Source organism: Arctopsyche grandis, chromosome 12, assembly GCF_051622035.1.
Source record: "Arctopsyche grandis isolate Sample6627 chromosome 12, ASM5162203v2, whole genome shotgun sequence".
NCBI classification, from domain to species: Eukaryota; Metazoa; Arthropoda; class Insecta; order Trichoptera; family Hydropsychidae; genus Arctopsyche; species Arctopsyche grandis.
Window position 1 is genome coordinate 27112784 of NC_135366.1, and position 13249 is coordinate 27126032.

Sequence of the window (13249 nt, forward strand, 5' to 3'; positions counted from 1 at the left end):
ACACTGATTTCACCTGAAGAAATATTGCTCTTAGATACATTTCAACTAGCTCTTTCATTTTATTTTTACATTAATAATATTATTTACATATAAGTCTCTATATACAAAATTGTCACCATTTTTTTTTTAAACGGCAAGCTATTGCATATCCTCAAAATCACATTTAATCAATTGCATGTATTTTCAAAAAATATTTTTAAGTAGACATTCAAATGAAACGCAAGATGAAGGAAAGAGGCTTGAAATTTCGGATATCGACACCAGACCGTTCACGATTGTGAGTTTCGTTAGTGTGTAGTAAAACAACGTATAAACTAATTTAAGAGATCCGCGTTATCCTGTTATACATACATCATCGTTATCGTTACATTGAAAACACATTAATCCCGTTCCCGCTTCATCTTCGGCTATCTTCGGTCCTCATTACCGATCTGGAGCGTGCGGCGGCGTGTTGGCTAGTCTATATCTGGTGTAGGAGGTGTACGGGGGCGCATCGGGGCCACCGATGGAGAGAGTGCGAGCGCCGCGCCGCAGCCAGTCTGAAGCGGCACGCGCTTGAGAAGTCGACACGTGTCGACTGCACCAGCCGCCTAGCCAGGATCGCCAGCGACATTCTTGAGATCTACTCACAGACTTATGGCACTGCAATGCGAGAAAAAAATCAACGTTAGTTTCAAATAATACCGAGGATAAATACTGAGAATGAATAAATATCGAGGATCATCACCTTCCAAGCTCTTTTTAGTGCGTCCTTTTTGTACATAAACTGTTCTTTGTTGAGTATGTAAACAAACTTGCAATTGGCCTTCTTGTCGAACAAGCCTTCAGTTTTATCTTCGTTAATAAACTGGGGTAAGTTCGAATTGGTTCCACTCCAATCTTTTACATTCGCCGGATCTTTGCTGGACGAAACACCCGCGTGAATGTACTCCTTGTTGTGTGTGATCTTCTTGCGTTTATTCGGTATTATACTATTGTCGTCGTCCTCTTCCGACGACGGCGATGGCGCAGCCCTCCTCGTTATTTGAGACGGCGGTGGTGAGAATGAATTGATGCTGGAGTCGAAGCTCGAAAGAACTACCGGTTCTCTTGACATGGACAGTCTGCCGTTGTTTGGATGCAGCTTGTTGAAACGTCTAATGTTTCGCGGTAAAAAAATCGCCTTCCTACCGAACCACTGCCCATCCTAAAACACACCAGGTATATAGATCAGTATATAGATCGACATACGTGTACAAACACTACTACGATTGAATTATTATAAATAGGAAAATATCGTACTAAACAAGACACATATGAACAGAAAATTTTGAAAGTGATGAGATATAGAGGGAATCCATACATATTTATTTATTTATGTATATATATATATATATATATTCTAATAAAACTAAATTGGTTATAGCCGTGCGTACGTACTTAAGTTTTTCTGTTGTACTGAAACATTAAATAGTCAAAGAAAGCAAAGATTAATAAAGTTGAAAGAGTGGACTAGCAAAATGTTAATTCAAAATAAGCGGCTCATATACACCTAGCTTACGCCCTTAAATATAAATACCTTAAACACACCATCGGGTAGTTCAGTATCCATTATGGCCGGATTTGTGTATCTCTCTCGATAACGAGCCCACTCTGCCAGTCGAGCCGGGGGAGCTGGAGGGGCGGGAGAATCGTTTCCGACGTTCTGGCTTATTGCAGATTCCGAACCAGCGTTGCTCATGCAACCAACGGTGCTGCCACCACCGCTCTCCAACAATTCAAATGTAACTTTGCAGTCGTCTCCTCCAAACTGTGTCAAATAAAAATACGTAATCTATAATAATCTTCTATTCGAACTTTGAACAAAAATTGGAGTGTGATATCATCCAACTTATACTCACAATGCAAATCTTAAAAGTGGGATCATCTCGTAAAAGTTTTTGAGCGCGACGTTGATATGAAGCGATAGATGATGGACTACCAGAATTTGCTCGTGCTCGTTCTTGAATGTGCAACTCGACGCACTTGGTAGCTGTTCGCTCTTGAACACATTGCTGTAGCTGTAATAGAAATTTATATTTAAGCAAAATACTTGAAAGCAAAAATTAATAAGATTGATGAAAAGAAAAATACCTGTCTTACAGCGTACGATACTACTTTATCTAAAGTAAATGCAATGTAAGCATTCACACCAAACATTTCTCTAAGATTATCCTCATAGACTGAAGCTTCTGTATTTCCATCTAAAACTGATCTTATCATGTCTAGAAGATTGGAATAGTATTGCGAAACTGGTATAGCATCTAGAAAAAATAAATAAAAAGGTTGTGTTAAAGAAAGCCCACAAAATATCAATCATACACTCCTTGAAAAAAATTAATACATACTGTCCGGTTTTAATTTTAAGGCGACTGCGGTTGCCGGCCGTCGTAACCGAACGTCTGTAGTTTCTTCCTCTGCTAACTTTTCGGCCAAATTTTTCATTGCTGCTAGCCTTTGACATAAGATTGAATGTAATCTTAGAAATACATACCATTGGAGATTACCAAAGAATATGACGGGATGTTGATTCTGCAAAATTAATTATGAAAAAAATTGTTATCTTGATTAATTTTGTTATTGATTGGAAATTGAAAAAAAAAATAATCTCACCTTATCTTTGAGATCTTTCATATCTTTATTAATGTCTTTCATCTGCAGATGAGAACTTAAATTATTTGTATTTTCCGAAGTAGATTTTAATTCCATGGGTTCCGATTTAACTTTAGCATTACTATCAGTGGATCCTTCACGTCTCCGACTGGAAGCTTTCGTTGATGAATTGGTATCTCCTTTTGGCATATCTGAAAATTTCACAACAATGGTTAGTTTACACGTCTCTTGTAAAAGTTGCAAACAACAATTTCCAACAATGAACAAATCAAATTACCTTTATCGACAGAATCGGCACTGTTATTTCTTGAGGTGAGTGAACATTTCAAGTTTTCTTTATTTTCTCTACTAGCTGCTTTCTCTTCCTTGGATTGCCTATTCACTATTCTTCCAGAGGGTTTTTCAGTTACATTTGAATCAGACTCTGAGGATACCTAATATAAAAAATAATAAAAAAATTAGAACTTTTGAAATTATCATACATTAAAACACAGCCAATATAAATTATAATGGAACTTACTTCTTTTTCTTGTTTAACTGTTCGATTTCCACTTAATCGTGCATCACCGTCCTCATTATCAGCAGATCCCATCTTTCCATCTTCATTTCCAGACCCGGCACTATCCATTGCTACATCCAAGTCTTTATCGTCTAAAAGAAAAATACAAACGATTAGCATCAAAACTAGATGCAAGGTTTAAAACACGAATTTTGCTACAAACAACTGACCATCATCCCTTTCATCATCGCTGAGTGGATATCGAGGATGTGAGAAGAGGTCTGGCAAAAAGTGGCGAAGCAATTGCTTCACCCTCTGCTTCTCTTGCTTTTGTATGGCAGTCTGTCGTCGCACATGATGAATGAGCAGATCGGCGGCATCCGCGAGTAAAGGCGCTCCACCAGGTCCACACTGGGCTAGTAAATGGGGTCCACTCGCACTCGTTATATTCGTCGAACGGCCACAAGCTGAACCAACATTTGATTGAATTTGTTCTCTCCGCTTTTTAAAATAATTAAAAATGTAAATAAAAATTTTCCCTTAAAAAATTTTTTTAAATGCACAAAACAAAACTCACCTCATCGTAAATAGTTTCTATTTCGTTGAATAAACTCTTAGAGCGTAGAGCTTTCAGATCATTTTGTTTAAAATTAACGCCTTGATAATCTAATGACTTGAGATAATATTTCTCGTTGACTTCTCGCCACTGCTTGTTGAAGCCCTATAAAAAATTAAAATAAAAATTTATTACATTTTCTAAATAAAAAAATGTATTCGATATAATTTCAAAGTAAACAAAATAAAAATAACCTTTTGTGCTTCCCGCCACTCTTCTTCTTTAGCTTTTAAACGTCTTAAAACTATTGGCACAGCAACTAAGGGATTCTTCTTCAAACCAGATATAATATCATTAGCCTGAAACAAAAAATGTATCATAAAAAGCTGGACAAAATATGGACACCTAAATATTAATTGATATATATTAAAAAATTATACTTTTTCTCCATAAATTCTTCTCAGAGCTCGTTGGTGTATTGTAGGACTTGTACCACCGAGACAATCATCAAGTCTAAAGCGTGTGGCTTCTTCAGGGCACAATCTGCACAATTTCTTATGCACCCCTTCCAAAGCCAGTATCGTCGAAGCGTTTGTTTCAATAACTACATCCAACTGAAATAAAAAAATAAAACACCAACATAAAAATAATGAACACCAAAAGAAATTCAATTGAACGTATCACAAAAAAATCAAAACAGACCTCAAATCGTTCATCTTCACATCGATAAATATACTCCTCAAATTGGGTTTTTCGACTTGTGACGAACGTGGAATCTTCCGACCATGTGGGGAAACTAACCCATGTTTCGTTCAATACGTCCCTACACAGAGGTGTTCTGCCAGAGCAACGGCGCGAGGGTGAATCGGCAGACGCTCTAGGTAACGCACAATAAGACGTACCTAATCGCCGACAGGTGGTCAAATCTGAAATTAAATATTAGTAATTAATTTCGAGCAGACAACGCACGATATTAAAGTAGAACAATTTCTTAGTAAAAAAAACCAACCTATTTCCATGGCTGCGTCCCCTTGAGGTCTATCCTGTCTCAACTGAGCCCCCAACGGTCCTAGTGTATTATTTTCTCCGGTATATCGTTCACCACCTGAAGAATAAAAACCAGAACTGTAACCTAAAAATCATAAAAGAATATAAAAAAATTAATTATATTCTGAATTTTTGGATTAAGCAGTGTGGACAAGTTCAAGTCACCATTTCTTTCTAAAACAAACGTCCGGATTCGATTACTTGAACTTAATATGCGCCTTGTACAATATTTTATTCAATAAACAAAATATTTTACCAACACGAATCACCAAACATCTTAACACATAATGAACTCACCCGAAGACGAGAGCGAATATTGATTTGAAGGATGAGAGAGAATTTGATCTCGCAGAAATGATCCATTTCCAAGAAACGTGTGCACTGGGGCAGCGACAGGTGGTGGAGATGAGGCATTATTAGCCGTAGGTGGAGATCCTCCTGCCGCTCCAGCCGTCAATCCCAAAAATTCTTGTAACCACCGTTGCAGTTCAGGATTTCGAGAAAAAAATGGCGCAGTCACAGCCAAAAGTTCCGATTTGGAAACAATTTCATTTGTAAACAGTAGCAAACATCTAAAAAAATAAATGGAAACATGAATAATAAATAAAAAATAAAATAAGAAAGAAAATAAAAGTTAGACTAACCTTAGGAAATTATCGTAAACTTCTTGACTCTTCAAAGCTTTTCGTACCCGATCGAAGAAGCTGAAATCTCCTAGCGAGCCGTACTTAGCAGCCTCGGCGAAAGACACGTCTTTAGCAGCCAAAAGTTTGTGTTTCTTGGGCGGCGGTGGACCAACGGAGCCCCCGATTTGATTCGACGATGAAAAACTAGGCGATCTTTTCAAATGATGTGTCGAGGAACTAATACTTGTGCTGACATGAGTACTGCCAAGAAGATGTTTCGGGTGATGGGACGACACTTGGCTGGAAGAGTGTTGGTTGGCAGATTGCGACGACTGAATGTGATGTGACGATGAAACGTCCCGTTCCGCACGGATAACGGGCGCCGGTTGCGGAATGGTCGGTTGTGTCGACGGCGTTGAGACATTGTATCCTGGAGAGGGAGCTCGGCCCACGGCTACCGTATGATAAGTAGGCAAATCAGTTTCTATCATCATTGTTTCTATATTGCGCTGCAAATGAAAAAACATCAATGAAAATTTTTCTCAGGTATGTTAGGCATATTATGTGCGAATTAAATTGTGTATGACATACCTGTGACGGGGGATGAGTAGTGGGTCTAGGTCGCGCTTGGTCAGGTGCACGTGCTGCATCCAGAGCGGCAGTGGCTTTGATGGCAGCACCACCTATGCCTCCGCCGCCTGTAGCGTCCGGTAAAAATTGTCCAAATTCTACTAGAAGATCCTCTTGATTTTCAAACAGCTTAGCGACCTATAAATGACAATTCAATTTTATAAAAAAAACTCCTTTCTTAAGAGATTATAAAAATGAGTGGAACAGTAAAGGTCAATGTACAATAGTAAATACAATTTTTCCATATAAAAATAATCGAGATTATATTACACCAAATAATATACATAAGGAGTATATGTTTGCATCAAGTCAGATGTTTAAACAGGTTTTGCACAAGCATTATCGTTGGCATCACTTTTAAGTGAATATTATTCAATTATTTTTGAGATTAAAAACTTAGAAGCACTATTTCTTGAAAATTTTAAATGAAAGTTTATTTGGTACTTTGCTCTCCGGAACATTTTTGACTAGTTGCCAATCAAACATCAGTGTAAACATCCACTCGCTTCTATTCTCTTATGACACATACATATATATGCATATGAAAAAATATTGCTTAGTCTGTCAATATTTGGTTGATGATAAGAGTGAATAAAAATAAAGACGAAAAAAGAAACCAATTATTACCTGAGCATATACTTCTTGTTCAGACTGTTGTTTGACTTGTTGCGGTTCTTTATTGAGCTCTTTCTGACCCCTCTGGTAAGCATGCAATATTTCTAAAAACCGCTTATACTTTTCAGGCTGACGATTAAATCGATTCTAAAAAAAAAAGGGAGAAAATCGACAATGAGCAACAGTTTACTAATAATTACAAGATCAAGCCGAAACAATTGAAATACATACCTTAATTTTATTGACATATTCAATAGCATGATTGAACTCGACGGGTTGACTGGAAGAGTTGGGAGGTGGAGGCGCCGGCGCTTCCAACTGTTGATGTGCCTGTGAAATATGATGGAGAGTATTCGTCGAGACTACAGGAGGTACCACGGACGCTCCAATACCACCACTCGTGCCGACACTCGTCGTCGTAGTCCCCGTCGACAGATTGTGCACAATGGCACCTGCACCCGATCTAAAATTGCAACATTTCATTAATAAAAAAAACAAATAATCGTCAGTTTCAAAGCGATGAGTCAATGCAAAACACATACCCGGGAAGTATTTGGACTAGATGGTGATGCTGTTGGTGAGTTTGTGAAGGTTGAACAGATTGCGATGTGCCTATTACTAAATTTCCAGCACTGGTCAACACAGAACCTGTCGAGATAAAATAATAAAACATTAGCAAACGTGAAATCGAATTATTATTAGACAAACGTTGAAACGAAATTGAAACAGCACTGACTTGGATGGGTTAAATGACTGTGTCCTTGTGGGTGTTGAAGAGTGCACGAATTTGGAGACGGCATTGACACTGAGACTTGATATGCAAAACCCTGTTATCGGTGAAAAGAAATCGGTGAAATTCGTGTCATAAATAATAAATCTTTATTAACGTTCCGAATAAAAGTGAAATATTACCTGATTGTTTGCCTGTACTTCTATTTTATATCCAGGAGGAAGGAAAGTATTAAACCCAACTATTAATTCGGGATGACCTTTAAAAAGGTTCGATACTCTGGCGATAACACCAGGTGTATCAATACTGAAATTTTACAGAAACATCGCATTATGAAATAAAATATTTCGCTTATATATGTACCATACTCGATTATATCATTTCAAACAAAAAGAAAAATACGCGATGAAATCTCATTTCAATCTTTTCAGTAGTATTCTATTATTATGAATGTAAATGGTTATTTGCCATGAATAGAGACGTCGGATATCCGTCTTCATTCCGAATTTGGTTTTGGTTTCGATTGGTCACCGGTCCATCGGATTTATTTGCTTGATTTGCACCAAAGATGCGAGCGAAGTGAAAATTTTTCGCAGACCGAAAGGGGTATTAGGTGGCTGAAATTGAAAAATTCAAAACAACGCTAAACAAATGTTAAACACAAATCAAACATTCGAAAATATTCGAAATATGACAAATGCAACGAACGCTCCACCATTGAAAGAACAGACCTCGAAAGGCTTCAAAGGTAATAATAATATTATAAATCCATTCATCTGTCCAAAATGTTTTGATATTCATACAAACAAATAAAATATCGAAAATTCACTCATATTCACAATATCATACGACGACATGTACATAAGAATATAAAACATTTCAAGAATGCAAACGCATGACAAATAAAAACTTACATTCAACGCGATTAGTGAAATACAAAAATCGCCACGTAAAGTAGTTGAAAGTGTTAATAAGACAAAAACCGTTGAATTGAGATTTCACCGCTAGAAATAACGGATACGCATAACTAACTTCACACACCTTTGACTTTTAAATTCTTTCATGATATCTAGGAAATCGTTGTAGACTTGAGGTTGGTTATTGAATTTGAATTTAACTTTGTCCAAATAAGATAATGCATCTTCGACTTTTAGCCTCTGAAATTGTGTGCCGACACTGCCGGGAACGACAGAGCCCGGCGGGCCGACGGCATTACTGTTATTAGTTAAAACAGTGCCGACGGTAACTTGAACGGGCGCACCAGGCGACTGATTACCAACCACCCCCTAAAAAAAGAAGAGAATTGCCATGTTAAAAACAACACTCGCCAACGACTCCATATAAAAATTTTAACACTCAGGGTGGGGATTAATTAATACCTTATGGCGGGAGTGTTGGGATTGATGATGAGGAGGCGCCGGCGGAGGCGGCTTAGTAGGCGGTCCAGGATATTGTGCTCCGGCATATTGGAGAGTGCCTCCTCCACTGGAACCCTCTTTTGAATAATTTATAACTTGCTGTGTACTCACTAAAAAAATAAACACATAACGTTAGAATTTGAGTCAGACAACTGCTACACTATAATTATAATTTAATTTGAATTAAATTGAAAAGTTTCTGTATATGTCTTTAATTTTTTTCCCGGATCACTATGAACTCATCGATATACTCAAACAAATCTTTCAACGTGCAGTTTATTAGCACAACTTTTAAACTAACTGTAATAAATCGAAAACTATATATGAGCCATCATATTTGAAAGTGACGGAAGCTCAATTTAAAAAAAAACTAAAAACACAAGTTCTGTTTGACTTAATTCACAAATTGTTATCACTTCCTTTAATTCGATATGTTCAGAAATACTTGGAAAAGCAGAATAAACGTATTACACATGAATATGTTTTGAAAAAGGTTTCTTCGATATGAAGAAAAGTGAACTGATGCCACTTTCAAATATAATGGGGCTCATAATCTATATAATCTCACCGATAATAGTAGTCTGATGAGGTGTAGGGTTTTCATGTAATCCTCCTACGGAGCTTTGTTGCGTGTGAACGTTCACACCCGAAACAGTTTGCTGCTGTTGAATCTAAAAATAACAATAAAAAAATTACAATCATTGAATGCATTTTTCAATTTAAATTCAAAGCCAAAAGCGTTACACACTTGTGGTCCAGTTGTGATGATGAGTGGAGGTTGATCATCGGGACCGGCAGTAGTTAGCCGAGCCACACCCACTCTTTTCATCATATTGGCGGCGAAAATTTTCACATTCGCTATTATTTAATCTGAAACAAATAAAAAAAAAATATATTAATTAAAAATTAATTACTCAAAAACTCCATACAATCGGAAAAACAACGTTTCCGGGTTATCAGTCACGATCAAAACAAACATACACATGTACGCAAATATTCGAAGAGGTGCGGAAAATTATCAGAGTGTATGGATACGCGTTCGGTTATTTTTATTATTTACTTTCGGATCGATGTAAATAATATTAGCCTTGGACGTTTATTGTAATCAAATTGGAAGTGATGACCGTGAACTAAATGCTTGAACTTCGCTATTTTTTTTTATTTTGATAGACAAGTAATCGGCAAATGTATTTATTTATTTAATGGAAAACGTTGGACATTGGTCTGCAGATTCTAACGGAGATGCACCTCGAGTCTCGTCGAGATTATCCAAAGCGAGCAATAAATAATATTTGATGAAAAACAAGAGATAAGTTTCATGGTGTTACACAATATTGTGCTGTGAAAATATTTGTATCGCAGAAATACTGTCTAGCATAACATGGCAAAAGCACTATTCGACTCGACCTCAAACTTCCCATAACAGTAAAATGAAAAACCTCAGCATTACAAGTGAAAATTTAATAATATTATTTCTGGGATCGGCAATTTCGCTGACTCGGGTTTAACATTCAAACCGACCCATTTGCAAACTAAATTGACCTGATTCTCCGTTATAATATTTGTATTTCAATTCATTCCATTCATTCATTCTGCCACTGCAATTTTGGGGCTTTGACATACTAACACACCGAGCGTCAAATAAAAAGTAAATTCTTATAATACAAAAAAATTTAATTAAATTGAAACGATTTATTTTTTTTTGTCACATGTAAGGTCGTGGAGTCATGAGCATTTCAAATGAAGACGAAATCGTAAAATATCAACCGACTTATTTTTATTATTTAATAGTACTAAGCTGTGTCAATTCTAGTTTTCAATTTTATTCAAGTAAATCTACTAATACACTGATTGAATAATTTATAAAAAAAACTTTAATTACATAAAAAATTATAGAATTGTACGTATTTTTGTGTTGCGGCCAAAACCGATCGTTTCCTCTGTCTCATACCATTATTTTTCAATTCTTTTTGTTTATTAAATTGATTTATTTGTGTATAAAGAAATTCATACAAATACACTATGAATGAACTTACTTCTAATTTATACCTGTCATACCATTAGGTTGCATGCCAATTATTAGTGATTTTTATCAATTCATTTATAATTTTAATATTTTCAAAATCACTATTATATTTATTATTACTAAAAAAAAATTTATACGTTGGTAAGAAAAGTCGATCTTACTATAAAATCACACAAGCCGGAGTCGGAAAATGGGGGGGGGGGGAAGCGACTTCGACAACCCCTGTTATAAATCCACATATGTTGCTCGTATTATATCGTGAATCGAATAGAAATAGACAACACTAAAAATGTAAGATTAGTTCGTAATAGGTGTCATTATATAAAATGTCGACACATTTAAAGCAACATAAACAAAACCATCGTCTCAAATGACAAATATACTAGCATAAAAATTGCACTGAAGCCATACCTTTTTCCAGGCTGGGAAAGCAAAGATAAAATTTTCCTTCATAAATTAGCGCGACCATCAAATACGATACGATAAATTATACACACCTCTATAATTTTTCGAAACAATGATCCGTTAAAAGTTTCACATTTTCACATCACAAATTAAAATAAGAGTAAAAAGAAAAAGAATAAGAGTAAAATGAATAGAACCAGTCGTCTAGATACGGCAGGCAGGCAGGCAACGTACCTCCAACAATGAACGAGCACTCGCTGACCACTCACGCACTTCCGAATCGGCCATCTTTCACAAGAACATGCTCCCCCCCGATGAAAATAAAAGAACGGGAACGGGAACGGGAACAACACCCACCTCGACCACGACAGCCGCTCTCGCAGACCGCGCTCTGTTAGCGCGGTTTTGTTCAAACTGAGTCGGGTCGAGAGCGGTTCGTGCGCGCGCAAACACGTCCCTGTGTTCGGTACGTGTGTACGTGTGTTCGTGTTCGTGTGTGCGTGCGTGTTGCAGTGCGCCGCCGCCAACCGTCCAATCAGATCGATAGCGGGTCGGCTGCGCGCGCACCTTCCCCCCACCCCACCCCACCCCACCCCACCCACCCACCCACACTCGCTCGCCCGCTCGCCCGCTCGCTCTCACACACACCGTTGACATCGGACGGAGCGAGGCCCTCTCTCTTTCCCTCTCTCGCTCCGAGTATCTGTCCGTATGTCGTGCGCTGACGTCCTCTTTTATTGCGCACACAAACGCACGCACACACACACACCACACCACACCACACCACACAATCCTTTTCTATGCTATGTTATGTTATATATTATTATGACACACCCCGTCCTCCCTATATACCGTGTGCGCACACTTACTTCTCACTTGCATACTCTCCTACATTCGCAGTTTAACCTTAAAATCCGACCACATAAGAGATTCCGTCATTGTTTACACTATTCGGTTATTCGGTATGTGCGTCGTCGTAGTCGTCGTCGTGTGTGTGTGTGTGTGTGTGTGTGTGTGTGTGTGTGTGTGATTTCTTATCGCCGTCTCTCGGTTTTTTATTACTAGTTCGTTTTGTTGTTTTTGCTCTGCCTAATCTCTCAAGTGTAACAGGATTCACACACATTGTGTTGTGCAAGATGCGATGAAAATGTCGCGTTCGGCTTCCGCTTCTGACAAAGGAGTGTGGCAGCGAGCGGGTGCGCTGCGCTGCGATAAACCGAAGCCAATGTCGAATCGATCATATGATTGCAGCAGTACAATTTTTGACATTAAATTTACATTAGCGGCTTCGGTTTGCTATTGTTAAATCAGCTGTTACTACACAAAAACCGTATACCATTATCATCACCGTACACGTGTATATGTGTTTGTGTGTGTGCGTGCGTGTTAAACCTACGGACGGCATTTCCCAAACTTTTTCTGCGGTCGCGGAACAAATGTATGAATTTCAGGATGGACGTTCGTGAATCACTCAAACTGACTATGTGTGGTGAAATCTACATATACACACTAGTGAATCATACGGTTCTTTGAAAATACGTAGTAATTCGATTACTTTTCAACTCGAAAGGGCATGCGGCGCACTTCTTGCGATGCGGAAACGATGACGTCGACCGTTTTACGAAAATGAAATAAAAAATATATATCACGTCGTATCATCTATCTATATAGAAAAAAAGCATGAAAAGAATTTTTGGAAAATTTACTTTCCGCAACGCTGAAAACATGCATCAGAATTTTCGCAACGTGACGCCACCTATGCGGAAATTTTAAACTCGCTCCGACAACACACCCCTTTCGAACGATCATTCACGCGAATTCTATTTTTATATTAAAACAAATATATATACAAAGAATTATACGTATTCTTTCGAGGAAAAAGCAAACGACGGTAATAAGCAAACCTCACTCAATACTATACAGCTGTGTGTATTTTTCACACCACTAAAGTATTCCCAATTTATCGCCATTATACTCTCTCGACGAGAAGAAAATAAACGAAAACTAGCTTGAAAAGAAATAGTACACTACAGATAAAATTAACTGGTCGACTTTCACATTCAACC

At 37.7% G+C, this 13249-nt stretch overlaps 1 protein-coding gene across 1 annotated transcript; it reads right to left on the minus strand.

Moving 5' to 3' along the window:
* On the minus strand, positions 1 to 13249 carry Sin3A (SIN3 transcription regulator family member A). The gene is made up of 28 exons (XM_077443085.1): positions 11418 to 13249; positions 9501 to 9622; positions 9321 to 9423; positions 8714 to 8862; positions 8376 to 8620; positions 7517 to 7640; positions 7341 to 7431; positions 7147 to 7252; positions 6836 to 7067; positions 6617 to 6751; positions 5951 to 6127; positions 5378 to 5868; positions 5031 to 5305; positions 4696 to 4818; positions 4389 to 4612; positions 4127 to 4300; positions 3941 to 4045; positions 3708 to 3851; positions 3361 to 3631; positions 3152 to 3282; positions 2909 to 3065; positions 2632 to 2822; positions 2367 to 2550; positions 2113 to 2282; positions 1881 to 2039; positions 1559 to 1789; positions 728 to 1186; positions 1 to 642 (listed from the first exon to the last, which is right to left on the minus strand). Exons 2-28 carry the CDS (start codon positions 9582 to 9584, stop codon positions 424 to 426), a joined length of 5154 nt encoding a protein of 1717 aa, XP_077299211.1. The 5' UTR covers positions 9585 to 9622; positions 11418 to 13249; the 3' UTR covers positions 1 to 423.